Here is a 20,684-nt window from a genome sequence, read left to right as displayed (position 1 = left end):
GAGGTCCCCGCAGTTCCTCCGCGCCGATCCCACCCGTAAGGGCGCTGCTGTTACTGGGGCCCCTCCCGCCAGGCCTGACTGCCGTGGGTTTGGGATTTGTCAGAGCCACAGTGTTTCCCTGCCAGGACGCGTTCCCTGAAAAGTTGGGGAATTCTTCTCCTCGGCCCAGGACTGACTCTTTGGAACTTGACTGTGTTTCCAGGCCTCCTTCCAGGAAAAAGTAAAAATTCTAATACCCAGCAATAACCACTGTCATTTCCCTTGTGTTTATTCTTCTGGACCTTGTGGGTTGTTTGTTTGTTTTTCTTTTCTTTCTTTCTTTTTTTTTTCCCCTGGCATGATGAGTGTATTTCTTTCCCATTTAATAGATTGTGAACACCTTCCCAAGCTCCCAAATATTTATCTGCAATATTTTTAGGGACCTAATAGTATTTCATCGAGCGGATGTACTGCTCCTTATTTAATCCTACTCTGCTGGTCATTGAGAATATCTCATGGTTTTAGGGGGTAACTTTAAGGCGTTCCTGGGGTCCTGTCCCATTCACCTGTGTCCCTGTACCTGGGTTGGCTACTTGCTCGGAAAACGTCCCCGTCCCTCTTCCTTCTTCCCGGCAGAAGTCACCCTTCACTCCGAGAGCCTTCCAGCAGGATTCCTGAAAATGAGGGGGCAGTTGCCCACGCCAGGTCCCACCGACATTGTCACAGCCCCCACTCTCCTTGACAGGGCCTGTGTGGGGGAGGGTGGGGGCAGGGCCACAGCTGAAAACCAGCCTCTGTGTGTGCCCCAGGCTGCAGTGGCCTGTGTGTCCCTGTGGCCTGCGGAGGGGCAGGGGACACAGTGGGTGGTGTTTGACACAGCAGTGCGCCTGCCCAGACTGAGCTCCGCGCTTGCGACAGACGCCCCTGGGAGGCCAGGGTTTTGCAGGGCTGCGAGCAGGTGGGTTCCCTCGGCTTTTTGTTGTTCCAGAAGCAGGGTGGTCGTGGAGTTTCCCCAGAGGCCGCGACTCCGGCTGTGGGTGCGCACAGCTGTGGCGAGCACACATGAGCTCCTGGCCCCTGTGCAGCCAGCTGCCTTTTGCCCAATAACTTCATTTGCTTATCTCTGTTTCTGCGCTCGCTGCCAGTTCCTTGGAGCTGTGGGTGTGTTTGCTTTGAGGGGATGGCTCTGATTTGTAAAATAGGAGTGAAGTGAACTGGGCAGGGTGTGTGTGAGATACTGCAGTCTGCCCACCCGCCCAGTTCTTCCCACAGAGAGAGTTTCCCTATTTCTTGCCCCAGTGGGTCCTGGGGAGCAGCCTTGAGGCTTTCCTAAAGCTGGAGTGGCCCCTCCGGCGTGGTGGCTCTAGCTGAGGTCTTGGGTGAGCCGCCTTCCCAAATTGACTAGAAAGTTGACCCAGAGGCATCGTAGAAAAACTTCACGTTTCAGCCCTTGCTCCTTGTTGGCTGAGGTCACTGGAAAACTACCAGTGAGGCTCAGGTATGTCCTGGAGCTCGGCCCCTGGGAAGGAGCTTCAGGTCCTCAATTAAAGCAGCTGGCTCCGCGGTGCGTTGCGTCTGGAGAGCAGCTGGTCCCATCGTGGGCTGGCTGATGTGGTTTTTACGTGGGTAACCCCCTTTGTAGTGTGATGTCTCAAAGTCGTGGGGACCAGGGGTTAGGAATGGGGAGGGGAGGGGAGGGCAGGGTTTTCAGCCGGCTCTCGTTGGGCCGGTGCGGCCTCCGCACAAAGCCGTCATTGTTTTAGGTAGAGCACCGGTGGTTGGTTTGAGCCGCTCTGGGCTCTGAAACTGGCTGTTCTTCTTCCACCGCAGCCATGTTCCTGGGGGCGGCCGGAGGAGGGCTGCCGGTCCGGAGGGAGAGCCCGCTTTCCTTTGTCCTCTGTGCTCAGCAGCTTCTGAGGCGATGAGTTGGCCATTCCAGAACAGACAGCTGTCCCCTGGTCAGTGGGCCTCCCAGGCCACTCCTGGCCCCCAGCTGGGCGGCAGCCATCGTGGCCTCCTGGCACAGAGCCTTCCAGACTCAAGCTGCTCACCCGTGCCCTCAGCCTTACTTGGCGTCCACCCACCCAGTACAGGAGACCACCTGCTCTGGCCAGGTGCCCCACCTGCTGTCGGGCCGACATTCCTGCTGACCTCTCGGCCTGGCATCTGCCCCTGTCATGTGTGTGAGGCTTTCAAGCTACAGAGTTAACCTTCGGAGCGAGGAGTTCCCCTGGCCAGACGGGAACTTGTGTTCGGGTTCCTTCCTGTGCCGACCTGGATCACAGCATCTCACCTCTGCCCCTCATTCAGTTTCACATCCGTGTGGTCGCACCAGTCCTATCGGCTGTCCTTGTGGAAACCCCAGCCCCCGGGTCAGGACCGCAGGGACTCCTGGGGGGTGGCGTGGAGGCAGCTCAGGGGGCTGCAGGCAAACCCCAGTGGACTCCGCCCCTTCCCCAGCGAGCACCAGGGTCTCTGCATTCGAGTGAACGGCGCTGCAGGTGCAGTTGTGACCGGAGGGCATTCGAAGTGCCCAGGAGACATGAAATGGGAAAAAAAATTTTAAAGACCCTGGCCCCAGACAGCCAAGTTAAAGCACTTTTTCTCAGGCGGGAGGAGACCATACGTACGTGGCGGATGGCTGGCTGGCAGGCAGGTTGGCCAAATAAAATGACCTGAACCACAGGGCGAGTCCTTACTCAGAGTCGGTCGGCCTTGGGAGCCGCCCGGTGGCACGGTCTGAGGGGCACACAAGGACCTGGCAGTGCTTCTCAGCCAACTCTGTGGCGTTGAAGTTGTGTAGCGGTTACAGTGCGTTTGCAGAAACACCCGACTCGTTTGCCCCTCTTGAGGAATAGAGCGTCTTTTACTCTAAGCCGGTTTTCCAGGTCGCCATGTCCATTTCGTCGCTCGTATCTTTCCTAGACGTGGCCATCACTGGTGGGAAGAGGAACCTCCCTCACACGCGTGGTAACTTTCACTGCTTCCCGAACACACGGGCGGTGGCAGGACTTCTGGTCACTTAGAAACCTGGTTCTGAATACTGCTCGTTGCCCTGTCGTGGTGGCTGCTGGACAGTCGCGCACTGTTAAGCCACGCCTGTTCTCTGGCCGGCCGGTGGTCTCGGGCTCTCGGACGATGAGCTGGGCCTCCGAGTCTTTGCTGCGCGTCCCCGGGGTCGGCTGCCGCTTGCTCCCAGTGTTCGCCTCTTTCTGTCCTTTCTTGTCGGTGCCTTCCAGTCTCTGTCGGGTTGCATAACTTGTTAAATTGAGTGTAAAATAAGAGTAATTAACTTAGTGAGGGTTTAGAGGCTCTCCTCCAAATCAAGTGTACAGACCTTTATTATCTGTCTCGAATCATTTTTATTTGCTTCTATGAAACCAAGTTAAGCTCCCTGTAGTTGTGAGATAACACTGTATGTATAAGCTTCTTACAGAAAAATCTTAAGCCATTGTTTGTCTGATTGTATTATTGAAGTTTGTTGACAAGATTAACTTGTATGTACGATAGAAATTGTCTGCAAATCGTGTGAAGGGCAAAGATATGAAACTCTTGAAATTATAGGGTATTCTTATTTCTGAAATGTGGCAAGTAAGAAAGTAACTCCAAATCAGCCTGGTAACGGGAGTCCCTGGGTGATTGAGTATTACTTTTAATTATGGGTAACTAAAATTACTTTCAATTAAAAAGGGAAATTCGCTTTTCCTTTTTCAAAATGGGCATAGTTTTGGGAAGGTCCCCATCTACCCTCCTCCTCACTGTGTAGAAACGGATTTGGCTGTGGCAAAAAGATCGAAAGAGAAGAACAGAATCATCTGAAACACTGTTTTGAGAATTATATACCCGACAGTTTTGTTAGTGTATCCTTTTTACTTTTTTCTGTACCTATTTAGGTGAAAGTAGGCCTGCACTATCATTTTCAGTTGTCTTTTGAAGAGCAAAAATGTTTATTTTTATATTTTGTAAGATATTAATGATTTTAGAGAGAGGGGAAGGAAGGGAAAAAGAGAGGAAGAGAAACATTCATGTGTGGTTGCCTCTCACACGCCCCCGACTGGGGATCTGGCCTGCAACCCAGGCTTGTGCCCTGACTGGGAATCGAACTGGCAGCCCTTTGGTTCCATTCCCCAGTTGGGCACTCAATCCACTGAGCCACACCAGGCAGGGTGAGGAGCATAAGTTTTTAATTTTGATGAAATCTGTTATAGCTGTGGAGTTTTTATAGCCATAAAACTTGTGTCTTATTTAAGAAGTCTTTACCCAAGGTCTCTAAGACTTTTTCCTATGTTTTTTTTTTCAAGAAATTTTATAATTTTAGCTGTTACCGGTAGGACTATGATCCAGTTGAAGTTAATTATTGTACATGGTGTAAAGTGAGGCTTGTGATTCAGTTTAAATAGTACTTTAATGAGTGTTCTCATTTATAGCTCTTCTCATTCTACTTTAACTATTTTCTGAGGATGAATTCTTAAAAGTAAACCTGTAAGAACCGTAAGATCAAAGGGTATTTATGCTGAAATCTTTGATGCATGTTGCCAGGCTGGTTTTCAGAAATCGTACCACTTAGAAAAGACAGCCCCCAAACGGGGGAAGATTGTCTGCAAGTCCTGGACCTAAGAAGGGATGTGTGTCTAGAATGCAGGAAGAATGTGCAACTCAGAGTGAAATGGCAAGCAGCCAATTACACGGCAAAGGTCTCGAACAGACGTTTCCCCGGAGATACAAAGGTGACCAATAAACTCGAGAGAAGATGTTTGATGCCATTAATCGTTAGGGAGATGAGAATGGAAACCGCGGAGGCCGGTCCAAAGGTTGCGAGCTGTCTCGATTGTTACCCCTGTTTCTCTCTCTTCTTCTCCTCCGCCCCCCTCTCTAAGAATAAATAAATAAAATCTTTAAAAAAAAAAAGAAAGAAAGAAAGCACTGAGATACTGCCTCACACCAGCCTACGCAGTGTGAGCCTGGGCAGCCGGCGTGTGGAGCACTGGCTGGCAGTTCCTTAAGGAGTGAGACGGGGGACCGCTCACCCCAGGAGTTGCACTTCCCAGCGTTTGCCTGAAAGAAACGAATGCTTGTGTTCATGTGAAAACTTGTGCACGAGTGTCCACGACAGTGTCGTTCACAGGGAGGGAGAGGGCAGCAAACGGGGAACAGCCTGAACACCCATCAACTGCTGAATAAATAAAACTCGAGCACCCATACAAAAAAACTTATGATTCAGCCTCTAGAAGGAGTGGAAACCTTGCTACACCGTGGGTGAACCTGGGAAAGGTTAAGTGGGAAAGCCAGTCACAAACCCCCACGTATACTGTGATTCCAGCGACACAAGATGCCCCGCGTGGACACGCACGTGGGGACAGGTAGCTGCACGGGGTCCGAGGTGGGGCCCGAGGGGCGCCGCGCGTCTTTGTGAGGTGGTGGGATGTTCTCAGGCGGACCGTGGTGGTGCTGGCACGCCCTGTGACCTTGAGCTGTGCACTCGCAGTGGGCGGTTGTGTGGTGTGTGAGTTGCATGCCAGCAACGCTGCTACCAAAAAAGGTTCCGACAGTTGCTGTTCCCACCAGCAGTAGATAAGAGAGCCGGTTCCCCCGCGCCCTGCCCAGCTCTGGCGCTCATTACTGCCATGTTCAAGTTTAAGTCAGTGCTGCTGAGGTTGAATATGTAAACAGTAGAATTCACCTTTTAAAGTGTACAGCTGTCAAGTTTTGACGGCTGCAACACCGCCTGACGCGTGTGACCACCGCTGTCAGGAGACAGGACTTTTCTGGCACCGCAGCAGGGTCCCCCTCGCCGCCCCCGTCCTTCCTCCCGCCCCCGTCTGCCCTCTCTCACTGTGGGTGCATCTGTCTGGCTTCTCCTTTATGTGGATGGAGTCAGACGCCGTGTGCTCTTTGCCTTGCTGCCTTTGCTCAGCGTGTTTTTAAGCCTCATCTGTGGGCCTGGACCAGTGACTAATACTGTCCTGCAGGCAGCGGCCACAGTTTGGTTTATCCGTTCGCCTGTCGACCCACGCTTGTCCGGTGTGCCGATGATTGTTCAGAGCCGCTGTGAGTGCTCACGTGCAAGTCTCCTGGCAGATGTGCGCTTTTGGGTGAATTCTGGGTCTTACGTAAGTGTTTAACTTTATGGGAAACTGATAAACTTTTTCAAAATGGCTGCACCTTGTAAATTATATTTAAAATTTTTTAATAGATCACTGCTGTTCTTTTTAATTTATTGATTTTGGGAGGAGAGAGAGAGAGAAACATCGATTTGTTGTTCCTCTTATTGATGCATTCATCAGCTGATTCTTGTATGTGCCCTGACCGGGTACCGAGCATGCAACCTGGGTGTAAGGGGACGGTGCTCTAACCAACTGAGCAGCCTGGCCCGGGCCTGGCTGTACATTTTTTTAAAGTGTGTTCTGTTATTGCTGTGCTTTTAAATACCTTTGTTAATCTGATAGGTGAAACGACTGCTTTTAGTCTAGAACAGTCCTACCTTTCCCCGCTTGGCATTGACTTTTTGAAGCAGCCAGCCCAGCTGTCTCGGAGCATGTGCCACATTCTGCGTCTGTTTCTTGTTGGGTTTAAGGTGTCCCTCTGTCCCCCACGTTTCCTGTAAACCACCCCGAGGCCCCAAAGACCTGCTCACATTCAGGTCCCGTGTGTCTGTTCGGCGAGTGTGCTTTCCAGCCGCTGGTCGGTGGTGCTGGTGCCAGGTCGCCCGAGGGCAGCGATGCTCCGTTTGGTCATTCTCTTCGGTTCTTTGTCTCGAAGACGTGGGTTTCCGTCCGCCGGTGGCAGTTGGGAGCTGGCTAATTTTCTAGAACTGCACCGATGGTAACGTGTCTCACCCTCTGCCCAATTGGTGCTTATCTTTGAACCTCACTGACTGACATTTTGATTTAGAAGAGATTTTCACTTTTATGTAGTCAAACTGCTAATAGTACAAGAGATATCTTTCCAGAACTTTCCTTTTCTAACCCCTCTCCCCTTTTATTTGTCTCTCCCTCTTTCTCCCCGCCCCCCCCCCTTTCTTGTTCTGCTTCACTGCAAACACTGGGATGACAAGCTACCTCTTCTTCCCAGTCCATCATCATTTTGGACGACAGGCTCAGAAAGTCACACTGAGCCCAAACCGGAGATGCGGTGAGCTGACAGTTCCCGCCGGCTGCTCTGGCCAGGAGAAGGCCCCAGTGAGCTCCAGACTTTGATCCTTCCAGCTCCAAACAAACCTTGACTCTTATCTCAACTTCTCTTATCAAAGCTAAGGATGGAGCAGGGAGGGCACCCAGGAGCCAAACTGCTGGTGGTTTGAGAAAGACCTCTTAATTTCTTCTTCCTGAAAGAAACCCTTTCCTCTGCGGTCCGTTCCCCGGCTAGCTCCTGGCCGCCCTTGCAGGTGGACAGGCATCCCACTTGGGGAGGACGTCCGGACCCCCGCGCCTCTGAGAGCCTGTCGTGATTCCATGCGCTGCGTGCCAGCTCCGTCTCTCCCAGGGCCGTGGGGCCCCGAGGACGAGGGCTGGAGGCCAGCGCTGCACCGGGCTCTCTGGGAACGTTGCTGGGGGCTCTCGCCCCTTGGCCTGCGGGGCATTTGTCCCATGTGGATGCGTTTGCTCCCTGGTCGGGGAAGCAAGGTGTAGATTGCAGGCTCTTTTTTTTTTAAATCGGAACATTTACTTGTCTGTCCCTGTGAGGAGCTGAGGAACTGGCCTTTCCCTCGTTCATCGTCCCAACCGCCCGAGAGCTGGCCGCTCAGCCCCCAGGTGGCTGTTTCTCACTTGGTGCTTTTCGAGATTCTATTCTTACAGCGTCACAGAATCACGGACTTGGGGCTATGCCACCAAATATGTGCGTCCCCGGGGGTTGGGACGTCCCCAGCAGCCCTCCTGCGGCCCTCTCTGCCTGCCCTCTCCCGGGTTTTCCCTCTCTAGCCTAACTGGTGCCTGATAAGGGGCGTCACTGAGAAGCCCACCCAAGAGCTGGTGTTGAAGGCCACTCATCAGGCCCCCAGCCACATTTCCTTGCTGAGGGCACCTTGGTGGGTAAGGGGTCTGCCGCGTACAGGGGATGGTCACCGTGCGGGAGGCTGGGCTGTGCCAGTCCCCATGGGCCTCGGGCAGCAGGAAGGCAGTGGACTCTCACTTAGGTGTGGTGGCGCTGTGTGGGGCACGGTCACTCCCCCACGGAGAAGGCCGTCTGGCCATGGACACTGGACAGACATAAATGGGTAATGCAGGTGGCGGTGGGCGCAGGGAGTATGAGGGTGTCGCTAACGAATCTTCTTTGAGAGCAGTCGCGGGGTCGCTCCTGCGGGACCAGGCGAAGGCATTCGATAAGTGGGTCGGGTCGGGTTAGAACCAGCCGAGTGCAGCCGGGGGCTCTGCCCTGGCGGCTGTTTCGAGGCTCGATTCTGGCTGTAGGGAGGGGCCGCTGTGAACAGGCACGCGTTCGGGGCGCACTGCAGCTGATGGGCTGGGGGAGGCAGGAGAGGGCGAGCACAGAGGGGAGTCGGGCAGCTAGTGGACGGGCCTGGGGGGCACACGGGGAAGGAGCCCAGGACCAGAGTCAGAGGCCGAGGGAAGGAGGGAAAGCTGGCGAAGGACGCTCCATGAGAGCAGACGGAGTGACCTGAAGGCCGGGAGTGGGTGAGGCCTGGGGGCCAGGGCGCTCTGGTCAGCTGGGACCTGGAAGGGACCGTGGGACCTGACGGTGCAGACGGTGTCGGCATCCCTGGCAGCAGCAGTTCTGTTGGCTTGTTGAGGCAGAAGCCAGGATCCGAGTGGTGTCTGTCACTCACGGCCACTCCGATGTCCCCTTTGCCCTAGATAGATAGCAGCGCACGCAGCTCCCTCCGCGGCTGGCCCCGCCCGGCACCGCGGACGATTTCCGACGCAGCACGTACGTGGCTGTCTGCCCGCCTTTCCCCCTAGAATGCAGGCTCCCCGAGGCTGTGGACTTGGCCTCGTTCCCTGCTCCCTCGTAGCCCTGACAGCAGCACTCAGTGATCGGTGCGGTGGGCGGTCAGGACGGCGCCTTGCAGACCGCAGCCTTTCGGCCGGGTCGCTCTTGCCGCAGCACTCACGTGCGCCCTGAAAACGTAGCCACGTGCGCCCTGAAAAGGTCCCATTTCTCTTCGCCAGCCCGTTTCTTTCGTGAAGCGCCATTTGACGCAGGGCACAGGCGCCGCTACATAGCGTCACCTGCTGGCTTCAGCCGGGCCCCAGGAAGGTGAGCATTTCACAGACGCACCTGTACCAACTCCATTTAACTTCTCAGTGTCACTGGGACCCTGGCCACCCTCGGAGTTGGGGGTCCATGTTCAGCAGAGCGCAGCTTCCGTGGTTTCCCCCCAAATGAGCCAGAGTTCAGTGTAAAAATGAAACCATTAAAAAACACATAGTCCCGGCTGGCATGGCTCAGTGGATTGAGCACCGGCCTGAGAACCAAAGGGTCACAGGTTTGATTCCCAGTTGGGGCACATGCCTGGATTGCAGGCTGGGTCCCCAGTTGGGGGTGTGAGAGAGCAACCACACGTTGATGTTTCTCTCCCTTTCTTTTCTCCCTCACTTGCCCTCTCTCTAAAAGTAAATAAAATCTAAAAAAAAAATTTAAATAACAACCCCCCCCCCCGCACCATACATTAAAGAGTTATTAAGCAGCACAAAAACCAAACCAAAACACACTGTAGACAGTCAAGGAAAAGACACACAGTTCAGGCAGGCCCAACACCTCTGTCCTGTGTGCTGTGGACACTCCCACCCCCTGAGAGGTCTCCAGCTGCAGAAAGTGAGCCGAAGGAGGGCAGACAGTCAGCATGAAAAAACCCCGATGGCTAGTAAATGTAAGAAACTAGTAAGTGGGGACCAGAAGATCGGTGAACCAAACTTTGCTTGTCGGGTTCACAAGCAGCAGCAGCTAATACGGGTAGTGGTTTGGGGAGCAGGCGCTCCCCACTGCTGTCCAGGGCGTAGCTCAGCGTAAACCTGGAAAGATTCTTCCACCGTGTACCGAGTTAATGGGCACAGTACCCTCTGGCTCAGCTTTCCGGTTTCTAGGAGTTTTTCTCACAGAAGTTCAGTCACCCGTTCGCTCAGAAATGGGAGCAGCAGGATGCTCCTCACGGCGCTGTGACAGTGGCAGCTGGGAATGACGTGTCCCTTAGTGCGGACAGATGTCTGCTTGTGGAGAAACGTATAGTGGGTTGGAGACATATACGTACACAGTAGAATGCTTTACAGCCAATAAGCAGAAAATATAGCTATATTTATTGACGTTGTAAGATGTCTGTGACACGTAAGTGAAAAATGGGTTATAAAATGAAATGACCTCACATGTTCAAGTATGTTTGTTTCTGTGTGTATCTGAATACACACACACACACACACACACAGACTTTGGGGCTGACTACAAAGTCAGAGAGAAGAGCCCACAAGGCCGGCGACTTGAATGCCATTCGCAAGCTGGGGCGTCCCTGAGCCGTCCTTGACCTCAGTGATTGTCTGCCAGGACTCGACCTCTCTGAACACCAGTGCGTTCACAGTTCCAGGTTATCTCCGGGAAGGGATTCCAACCGAATCGGCCCAGGCGGTGACCCGTGGGGCAGAGTCCAGGAGGGTCCTCAGGTGGTGGGTGCTCTGGTTGTCCTCTGCCAGTGGGGGTCCCCAATGGCGGTCCCTCCTGCCAGCCACGACGTGTGACAGCACGCACAGAGCACTGCCAGCCAGGGACGTCATCCGGGTCCGTGGTGTTCAGAGGTGTGGGGGACCCTGTGACGCGCTGCCCACGTGGCTGGCCCTTCCTCCCCAGCCCCGCCCACAGACTCTCTGGAGATGCCAACTGATAACCTGTGGCCCAAAGCCATCAAGTCCCCCTCTGCCCCCCCTTCCCGAGTGACAAATCATGCTGTGAGACTGTCCTGTGGCTAAAGTCCCCAGGCAAAAAAAAAAAAAAAACCCACTCCTGTCAGGCAGGACGTCCCAGGGGCTCCGAGGTCACCACCTCCCAGGAGCTGAGGGCAGAGGCCAGGCCGCTCCTGGGCCCAGGTCTCCTCCCCGAGCAGCTCCCCGAAATTCGAAGGGCGGGGCGGTGGCTTCTAGGGGCGGACTCGGGAGGTTTTGCTTCCCTTCCTTCTGCTGTTCCGTATTTGAATTTTCTTTCACCGTGGGTGTACCGTTTGTCTACATATCAGTAAGACTGAAAAAGAGACTAGAACAGAAACAAAATCTCTGGCCGGCGTAGAGGGCAGGGAAGCAGTAGAAGGAACCAAGCAATGTCCCCACACGAACGCATAACCCGGCCAATCCAAAGACAGGCTGTAAAGAGTGAGGCCCAGAAACGCAGGGGAGACGTTTGCGGAAGCATCACTAAGGCTAATAGCATTAATATTACAGAACTGCCAACGTAAAAGACCCAGAAGGAAACCCTAACGCTTCATCGGTCCGCACGCTGGTCAGCGGCCACGTAACAGAGCCAGGTCCTGACTCTGAGGAGCCGCAGCCGCAGGAGGTGCCCCGCCGGGCAGGCGTGCACGGGCTCGCTGTGCTGCCGTCGGTGACTTCCGGCGAGTCTGTCATCGTTTCAAAGTAAAAAAGTTGAAAATGAAAGACCCAGGGGCCCAGAGCTTACAGAGACACATGGCTAATACAGATTTTTAAACATTTTTTGATTGATTTGAGAGAGACGTCAGTTTGTTGTCCCACTTACTGGAGCACTCACTGGTTGGTTCTTGGATGTGCCCTGACCAGGGATCCAGCTGTAGCCTCTGTGTATCGATCGGGAAGATGCTCTGACCGAGCTGCCTGAAGTATTGCCGTTTATGAACAAATGACGCAAGTTGAATTGCCACGCCGCTCTTTCTGGTCAGGAGCCTTGCCCTGTCCGCTGTCCCCTGTCCAGAGGAGTCAGGAACACCCTGGGCTCTGGATTCAAGTCGACTCTCCTGGGAAACAGGCGTGTGAGTGTGGCCTCAGCGGTGCCCGGCCTGGCATCCCTGCTCTTGTGAAAGCCCCGTTAGGGCCTGGACCTGGGAGGGAGCTCCAGGCTCTGAAACTCAGCAGCAGGCCCTGGAGCCAGCTGAAACCCAGGGACGTGCCCTGTGTTTGGCCACACTCACCCTGCTGGGCCCCACCCTTTCACACCTCCTTGCACTTCTCCCGGCTCCCTTGTCTGTTGGCTCCCTTGTCTGGTGGACAGTGTCACCATTCTACTGAAGGCAGGGCTCGGCCAGCTTCTGTCACTTGTCCAGGAGTGGTATCGGTGCAGCAGTGTCTGCTCCTCAGGGGCGGCCAGAACCCAGGAGGGACTGCACCCAGCGAGGACCCGGGTCCCTCCGCCCTCCGCTCACAGTCGGGCGAGGGGAAGTCACCCGGCAGCTCATGCAGTTTCGTCCGGACTCCTGCCCAGTTGTCTGATTGTTGATGGTCCTGGAAACAATTACTCCCTGCTCTCCACTCAGAACAAACACGAACCAGACACGCTCCTGTATGCGGGGGGCAGATGCACGCTAGCAAAGCCACATGAGAAAGTGCACGCTCTCACACGCACACGCGTGCACATAGGCAGCTGCTCCCCTCGTCCAGACGCATCTGGGAGCAGGCGGCCTTGGGAGCCGCATCCCTGCCCTGCTGCCCTCGCCTGCAGAGCCTGCTTCTGTCACAGCACTTGGCTCTGAGTGTAAAAAAACAGACGCCGAGTGACGCATGAGGATGAATTTCGGGCGCGGTGCAGGGGGACCCACGCTCGAGCAGGACCTGAAAACCTCACAAGCCTCCTGGGAGGGGCCCCTGCCTGGGCCAGGGCCGAGGCGGAGGGCCCACAGCTCCAGGCGGGCGCCCCCTCCCTGCCCCGCCTTGCCTCCTGGCGGCTGCTCCCCACGTCTTGGCTCCTGAATGAACCTTTGTCAGCGTGGAGCCTGTTGGTTTTGGCTCCTCGCAGCCCGTGGAACCAGGCCCAGGTCCCAGGGAAAGCCAATGGAGACCGCTCTTTTGGAGAAAAAAATGTCGGAGGCCTGGAAGGGAGGCCCGTGGGAGCATTGCTCACCCACTCGCTGGCTGGAGAAACCTCTCAGCCGCCCTGGCCCTCCTCCCGTCGGACCTGGTGCGCGGCCGGCCCGGCAGGGACCGCGAGCTTGCATGATCGACTGTCCTGCCCAGTTAGCCTGCAGCCCTGCAAGGTCTTGGGCTGTGCCTCATCTTTTCCTTGTTTATTTCTAAACTGCCACACATGCCGGTGTTACAGTTAAATAGCACAAAATGGTAGCCAGTGAAAAGTTAAGTCTCCTGAATTCGCTCCCCATGAGGAAGTCTTGCTGCCACCTGTGTCCGGCATGTCCTTTCCAGGCCGACCGCCGGTCCCTGGGCCCCACGCTGCATCCCTCCGTGCCCGTCCCCCTGTCAGAAGTGTGGATGGCAGCCGTGGTGTGTGCCTTGCCCTTTGGGTCTCTCTCACTTAACGCTTCTTGTAGGCCTTGCCTGTGAGCGGCACATACGCAGGTGTGAGCTTCCCTGTGCGGCGTGTGAGCCCCTGCCCTGGTGCACAGCCAGGTCACGCCCGGCCTCTGGCCCCTGCAGGCAGCGCCCTTCTAGTGAGGCCGCCCCGCCTCACGCTCGTGGACGTGCGGGCTCAGGTCCGAGCCGCGCAGTCGTGAGGCAGGGATGTGAATTGTGGAAGCGTCGACAGACGGGTGTCCCCAGTTGTTTCTGGGGCAGTCCACTCAGCGGACGGGACGAAGTACTGGCTCCTGCCGGGACACCAGCGACCCTGGAGAATGCGCGCTGAGGGAGAGGCCAGATGCAAAAGGCCACAGGTTCCATTCCGTTTACATGAAATGTCGGGAAGGAACAAACCCACAGGACAAAGAACGTAGACACGTGGCTGCCAGGGTCCAGGGGAGGCGGGGGTGGGAGCTGCTGCTGCTGGGCCGAGGTGGGAGGATTCCTGGGGCCGGACGCAGTGCCGACGGGTCGAACGCTCTGCAGCGGTTGAAGAGGTTGGTGTGCCTCACCTCAGTGAGGAGGAGTCAGCAGGCGCTGGCCGTGATCATGCCTTCACCGTTGATCAGGTGGAGCACGTGGCTTATCCAGGGCCCCAGGCTGCCTTCCCAGGTAGTTCCAGGCGGTCCTGGGCTGGGATAGGCCTCTCCGCCTGCCCGGCCCTGTAGGAGCAGCGCCCGGAGAGTGTGGGCCCTCGTGGGCAGCATCTTCCCCACTCACTGGTGACATGTCCACTCTCACCACTGGTGGGGGGGGCGAGGGATGCTTTGCTCCTGGGTGTCTAGGAATGTCCCATAACAAGCAAGTACAGTCAGAGGAACGGGGAGGGGACCCCACTGTATGCTGGGACTTACCATGACAGCCCCCAGAGCCCTGTGCCTGCTGCTTTTGGAGATGGTGGTCTGACTAGGAGACAGGAGCTAATCCCACCTGGAACCCACAGAAGCCCGAGTCCCAGCCCCAGTCCCACCTTCCCCTGAGGGTCTTAATTCCAGCTCCGGTCTGTGCAAGGCTCGCACTAGAACTTCCATTCCGCAGCAGTCTCTTGCCAGACCTGAAGACTTCAGTTAGCCTAATGCTCACCAGGCGTTTGGAGAGGGGCCTGTGTTGTGCTGTGAACTTGCTGTTTCGGGTCCTGAACCTGTGTTCCAGGAAGGCCTCGCGGCAGGGTGAGTGTGAAGAGTGCTTTTCACGGAAAAGCTTGGCCCTCGCTCAGTCACTCCACGTTTGAAAGCAGCTCCCAGGTGCCAGGCACTGTGCTGGGATGAGTCTGACCTAGGCCTCCACCTCCCTGGTCCGAGGGGGAGGGCTGGAGGCGACTCTAGGGTCACTGGTGGGATGGGGAAGCGCCAGTAGCTGCACCAGCATCAAGGGGGGCAGGTTTGGGAGGTTGTCAGGAAGAAGTCTTTTATGTCCTGGGGGGAAGCCCGTGGTCTCAGAAAGTTTCACGGGTGTAGCGGTTACACTTTGTAGAAGAAAGATGGCATAACCCCGAGTCGGACGCAGAAGCATCCCAGTCGGCCATGTCTGGGTGACGGACTGAGCTGGGGCAGGGCTGGGGGAGCAGAAGTTCACCCCGGGCAGTTCTGCCAAGGGTCCAAGTCCAGGTCTGGTCCCTGCATGTGGGCAGAGGGCAGGTCTCCCCTCCACTCCGGGAAGACCACGGTGAGCCGGCACACACAGGCTCCGAGAAGCCAGTCACTGAAGACGCTGACAGGACCATATCCCACCTCCCCGACAGCTTGCCAAGGGAGGGCTGGCCAGGCACCGTGGCAGCCACCCTGCCATGCACCCTCTGCTCCTGTCGGGGGTTTGGGTTTGGACTCACTGCTTTGTGTCAGTCGAGCGCCACCGGTCAAGGTGTCACTGGGACGTGGAGATCATGCCGGTGCAAGAGCGGTGTCCCCTCTGGAATCCGGCACATTCCTGCTGACGTTTGACTGAATTTGATACAGACGTCAAGGAAAAGCGAAACATTTCAGCAAGCGAGGAGGCAGAGGGTGAGAACCCCAGAGGTGCGCCCCGTCTGCTCTGGGCTCCAGCCAGTGTGGTTGGATCTCTGTCCTGCTCACCCCTCCGGTGTAAGTCACCGAAGCCAAACACATGGCCACCCCGCCTCTCCGAGAGGACACTGTCACGCTTACTGGACACTGCAAGGCACCCGAGGCCGGCGCTGCTCCCGGGAGCCCTCGCTGTCCGTGGTGGCCCTTCCGCTGCAGCCATCTCTGCAGGTGGCAGATGCCGGCTCTGGATCCAGCAAGAGGAGCAGCCTTTGATCCTGGGCTTCGGTGTGAAGAAGCTACCAGTTTTAGAAGTTTGGGGGTTTTGTCTCCCCATAAAGGAAGTAGAGAAATAGGGACCGTTTTCTGCTTTGTTTTGCCTGGAACCACCTGCCTGTCTAGACATCAGGCTGCCGGAAGGTCTCGCAGAGGAGGGGCGAGAGCGTTGCCTTTGCCGAGCAGCGGGCCTGACGCTCCCTGGGGTGTCCTTTGCTCCCCAGCCTGGTTGGAAGGCCCCCCCACCACCCCAGGCCCTCCAGGCTCCAGCCCCCCGGGGACACTGCACCGCAGTGGCCAGGCCGAGGGAGCAGCCTCTCCCGCCCTCCTTGGTTTATTTAAAGGTTCCTGGCCTCTCAGCCTTGGCTTAGGGGCACCTCCTCTGCAACGCCTCTCCCGGCTGCTCAGACGGGCCTGTCAGCCCCACTGCGCGCTCCCGGAGCCCTCCGCTCTTCTATGCTGCGCTCTGTACGTAGGCGGCCTCGTGCCCCAGGGGCCCCTCTGCTTTGTCCCTCCCGTTCCTCCACGGAGGGCGGTGGCCCTGCAGCTGCGTGGGATTTGGGGTGGACCTTGGCTCAGGCCTTTGCTCATCAGCATCGAGAGTGTGCGCACGGTGCCACCTTCTCCCTCCTGCAGAGGAGGAGGGGCCCCGTGGACCGAGCGGCTCCCACCAGAGAGGGCTTTCCAGGCCAGGGGGCGTTAACAGCTCAGGCTTTTTGGCAATAACTTCCATCTAAATCATTAAGGGTATTCTTTTTTATTGTATTTATTTATTTGTATTTCTTAGAGAGGACGGGAGGGAGAAAGGGGCAGAGAGAAACATCAGTGTGTGGTTGCCTCTCATGCGCCCCCTACTGGCAACCTGGCCTGCAACCCCTGCATGTGCCCTGAATGGGAATCGAACTGGCAACCCTTTGGTTTGTAGGCTGGCCCTCAATCCACTGAGCCACACCAGGCAAAGCTTGAGGTGATTATTAACATTCATATTTGGCTTTAGGGTCCACCCATGGTGTGTCTGTGTACACATTTAATCTTATTGAAGCACTCGGGAGGTGATGGTATTACTCTGACCTTACCCAGGGGGTGTGAGCCAGAAAAACTAGGTGGCCGTAAAAGCTCCGTTAGGAGGCAGTGTTGCAGCAGAAACTCCAGAAAACGAGCTCCACTGCTGGCTGCTGAGCTTGCGTGAGGGCCGAGCTGTGTGGGCTCGGGGTCGGAGTACCGCCGGGCGGCAGAGGGACGGGGAGGACGGCCTGTGACCTGTTCGGAGCCCCCGACCCTTTGAGCCGAGGCTGCTGCGGTCTGCCCCACAGATCCTCAGCGGGTGCCGTGACATTTCCTCGGGGATGGGGGGGCTCTCCCAGCCTCCTGAGCAATGTGATCCCGCAGTTCCCAGCCTGGCCGGGAGCTGGGTCAGCGGGCGGAGCCAGGAGGTGCACCAGGGCCGCAGCCAGGCCCTCTGCTGTGCGGCCCAGGTTGTCAGGTTCAGCCGAGGTTTACAGCTCGGGTGCTGTCTTTGAAGACCTCAGCTGTTGTGCCTGTTGGCACGTCTCTGCCCGTCACTTGAGCTTTCTGAGTGGATTTGGAGAAGGCAAAGGACTGTGGCCTGCAGCCAGGAGGACCCAGAGAACCGCGTTTGGTATGCACCAAAAATAGTCTTTTCCATCTCCAGCCGTTGGAAAAAGGGGAGCCCTGTGCCCGCTGCTCCTGGCACAGCCCTTGGAAAACCAGGCTGTCCACTGTCCGAGAAGGCTGAGTGTTCCTGGCCTGTCCGCTTGCTTTGCAGGCTCTTTAACTTATTAACGAAGAGCCACTGCCTGAGCTCCTGCTGTGCCAGGGTCCAGGCCGGGTGCACAGGGTGAGCGCCACCCGAGGGGCCCTCCCTCTGGAGGCTGCGGTCTGATGGCCAGAGGTGTGGGGACGGACACAGCCGCGTGGGCTGTGGGTGAGCGGGCTTCGAGGTGTGAGCAGCACTCGGGGGAGCCGGCGCCTGCTCAGAGGAGGTGGTGGTCTAGCAGCTCCGTGAGGCCGGAGGACCATGTCTGCAGAGGCTGGGGCGGAAGGGGCCCCCCAGTCCCAAGGCCAGGGGGCCTGTTGGTGTCTGTACTGTTAAGTGCCTCGTGGGGACTGGTGGCAAAGGAGGTGGGCCAAGGCCAGGCGGAAGGAGCGTGGCTTTCATCTGGTGGCCAGCAGGTTGCTTTTGTCCCCCCCAGCTTTATTGAAGTGTAATTGACATACAGAATAGGTTGTGAAATCAACAGATTGCTCTTCAGCTTTGAATTTGGAAGACTTTACAGTCGTGCACAAACGTACACAGAATAGGTTACCCTCACCCTGCTCCAGGAGTCAGCCACGTGGCCAGCCCCGCTCCTCTGACCCTTGACCTCCTCGTCCCCCCCAGCCCTCTCCTCCATGTCCCTTTGAAGGACTCCCCATGGTCTGTATATTCCATCAAGTCTCATCTGTGGCTTGGAATGGATGAATCCAGAATTTGGCGGCCTGGGGTGACTGAGGAGCACTTTCCGATGTCCTTTCGTTTTCAGAGGAGCCGCTGAGTTTCTTTCTTTTTTTTTTTTTTGCCTTTCAGCGGGAAACTGGTGTCTCCAAAGTGGAAGAATTTCAAGGGCCTGAAGCTGCAGTGGAGGGACAAGATCCGGCTCAATAACGCCATCTGGCGGGCGTGGTACATCCAGTGTGAGTGCCGCGTGAGCCCGGCGGCCTGGCCCTGAGGGCCTGGCAGTCTGCGGGGACAGGAAACCCGGGCCGGCGGGGGCCTGTGTCAGGAGGGCGCCCGCAGTCTGGGTTCTTTGCTGGGCATTCGGGCGGGTGAGGCAGCAGGGTGGTGGCGTTGGAAGCATCAGGAACAGTTCCGGGTTCCAGCAGGTCTAGGAAAATGCAGGCCCGGGCCCCTCCACCCCCGGCAGCGGCTGCAGATCGCATGCCTGCACCTCACTGGGGTTCGGCCGTCGCTTCCAGGAGGCCGACCCCCGTTCTTACCCACGCCTCCGCCACAGGTTCTCTCTCTCAACCCGGACCCCGTTATTTATCCAAAATCTTGTTTCCTGGGGGGGAGAGAAGGATAGGACACGTGGGAGGCCCCACCGGAGGGGGAGGTGCGGGCAGGGGGCAGGGCGCCTCCGGGCGTCTCGGCACAGAGACGGTGTGTCACCCCCCCCCCCAGATCTGGAGAAGCGCAGCAACCCCGTCTGCCACTTCGTCACCCCGCTGGACGGCTCCGTGGACGTGGACGAGCACCGCCGGCCAGAGGTAAATGGCGCCTGACGGGGGGTGGCCAGGAAAGGACGTCACTGTCGCTCAGGGGAGACAGCCCACCGAGGGCTGCGAGCAAGGGCTGGGCCCCCCAGTGGGAGACCAGGGGGACCGGTGCTGAGGCCCTGAGGTCCCGTCAGCGCTTGCGACCCTGAGGAGCCTCCGGCCACAGGGAGGGCGTGGGCCCGTCTCCCACGACTGGAGCACGGCCTCCAGGCCCTCGAGTCCTGGGTGCAAAGCGGGGAACGGGGAGTGGAAAGACGCAAGCTGCACAGCAGCATTTTCACGTCGTTTTTCAAAGTGTGTCTCTGTGTGACCACACGGGCCTAGGAAGCGTCCAGGAGGACGTTCGGAAACACTGTGGGTGGCTCCCAGCAGTGAGGTTGTGTGTGGGGGAAGGGAAGCACCTTTCTTTCTCGCCCTTTTGCGTTGCTTTGACCTTGTCTGAGCACGTCTGACTTTGCGGTAAAAGGGGGGACGTCCGAAAGCGGCCGGACGCATCTGGCACGAGACCCCGAGCGCCGTCCTTTTGTCAGGTCTGAGGGCAACACTGTGTCGCTCACTGTGGGGGTTCTCCACCACCTGAGACGCATGGAGTGACTACGTGGTGGGCTGACAGGGGACTTGCACTGTGGTAGGGGGCTGACGGGGGGCCGCTGCAGCCGCCCTGAACTCCGTGTCACCAGAGCATTCCAAGGGTGTCGTGGAAGGATGTGTGCCCCATGTAACGGCTCAGTTGAACGAGATAGTCTTGGAAGTCGGTCACTCCCCACCGGACACCTCGGCGATTGCTCCTGGTGGCCCTGTGATAAGGCAGCAGCGGCTCCTGGAAATGGGCACTGGGTGGCGCCCCGGGTCTGTCGGGCCCGCAGCGCCGGGACGCCGGGCTCTGGGCCGCACTGCCCAGGCCTCCTGCCTGACCCCGTCCCGTCCAGGCCCCCAGGGCCTGCCCACTGACGCCCCCAGGTCATCGCAGGTCACAGTGCACGAGCACGTCTCCAGTTTGGGGCCACTTGCAGCCCAGGACAGGGCTCGCCCATGCGTGAGGCTGTGGGCACACACACGGTGGGCTGTCTGAGCTGGGTCGTTGGGCTCTGCCTGCCAGCCTGGCTTCGTGTGGGGTGGCCCCGCGGTCCTGGAGGCACCTCCACCCCCTGACCCTCGCCCCCTGACCCTGGCCTCTCCCTCCCAGGCCATCACCACGGAGGGGAAGTACTGGAAGAGCCGCATTGAGATTGTGATCCGGGAGTATCACAAGTGGAGGACCTACTTCAAGAAAAGGGTATCTGGCCTGGGCTCCAGGAAGGGCACGCTGGGGACGTCCCTGCAGAGGGAAGGGACCAGGTCCTGTGTTCAGACTGTTGGCCCTGTGGCTGCGGCCCCGCAGCTGCTTGTGGAGCCTGGTGTTGCAGCCGCCCCAGGGTGGGTGTTGCTGTCCGCCTCTCCAGCTGTGCACGGGTTCCTGGTTCCACAGCCACTGGGTAGGAGCCCCTTCGGCCCAGCTGGGGGCGCCAGGGAGACTGCCTCCCAGTGGGAAGATGCCCGGATGCTGGCAGAGTCCACGGGCTTTAGGGAGGAGAGGCTGAGCGTGGTGACCCCCTTGACCCCTGTCTCCTTGTTTCTGCAGTTACAGCAGCACAAGGATGAGGACCTCTCCAGCCTGGCCCAGGTAAGGGGGCTT

The 20,684-nt window shown here is 57.4% G+C and overlaps 1 protein-coding gene across 3 annotated transcripts in view; it reads left to right on the top strand.

The window, feature by feature from the left end:
• The window catches only part of MLXIP (MLX interacting protein), a 41,281-nt gene that overhangs the window by 12,402 nt on the left and 8,195 nt on the right, over positions 1 to 20,684 (top strand). For all 3 annotated transcript variants that reach the window (XM_053669622.1, XM_037160867.2, XM_037160868.2), the window contains exons 2-5: positions 18,321 to 18,427; positions 18,915 to 19,000; positions 20,196 to 20,285; positions 20,631 to 20,672. In XM_053669622.1, coding sequence (XP_053525597.1) covers positions 18,321 to 18,427; positions 18,915 to 19,000; positions 20,196 to 20,285; positions 20,631 to 20,672 — 325 coding nt within the window. The remainder of the gene's footprint in view (positions 1 to 18,320; positions 18,428 to 18,914; positions 19,001 to 20,195; positions 20,286 to 20,630; positions 20,673 to 20,684) is intronic.

The sequence above is a fragment of the Artibeus jamaicensis genome, unplaced genomic scaffold (assembly GCF_021234435.1).
Source record: "Artibeus jamaicensis isolate MK-2021 breed Jamaican fruit bat unplaced genomic scaffold, CSHL_Jam_final contig_525, whole genome shotgun sequence".
NCBI lineage: Eukaryota > Metazoa > Chordata > Mammalia > Chiroptera > Phyllostomidae > Artibeus > Artibeus jamaicensis.
The sequence above is the reverse complement of the archived record's forward strand: the minus strand, read 5'-3'. Positions and strand labels throughout refer to the sequence as shown.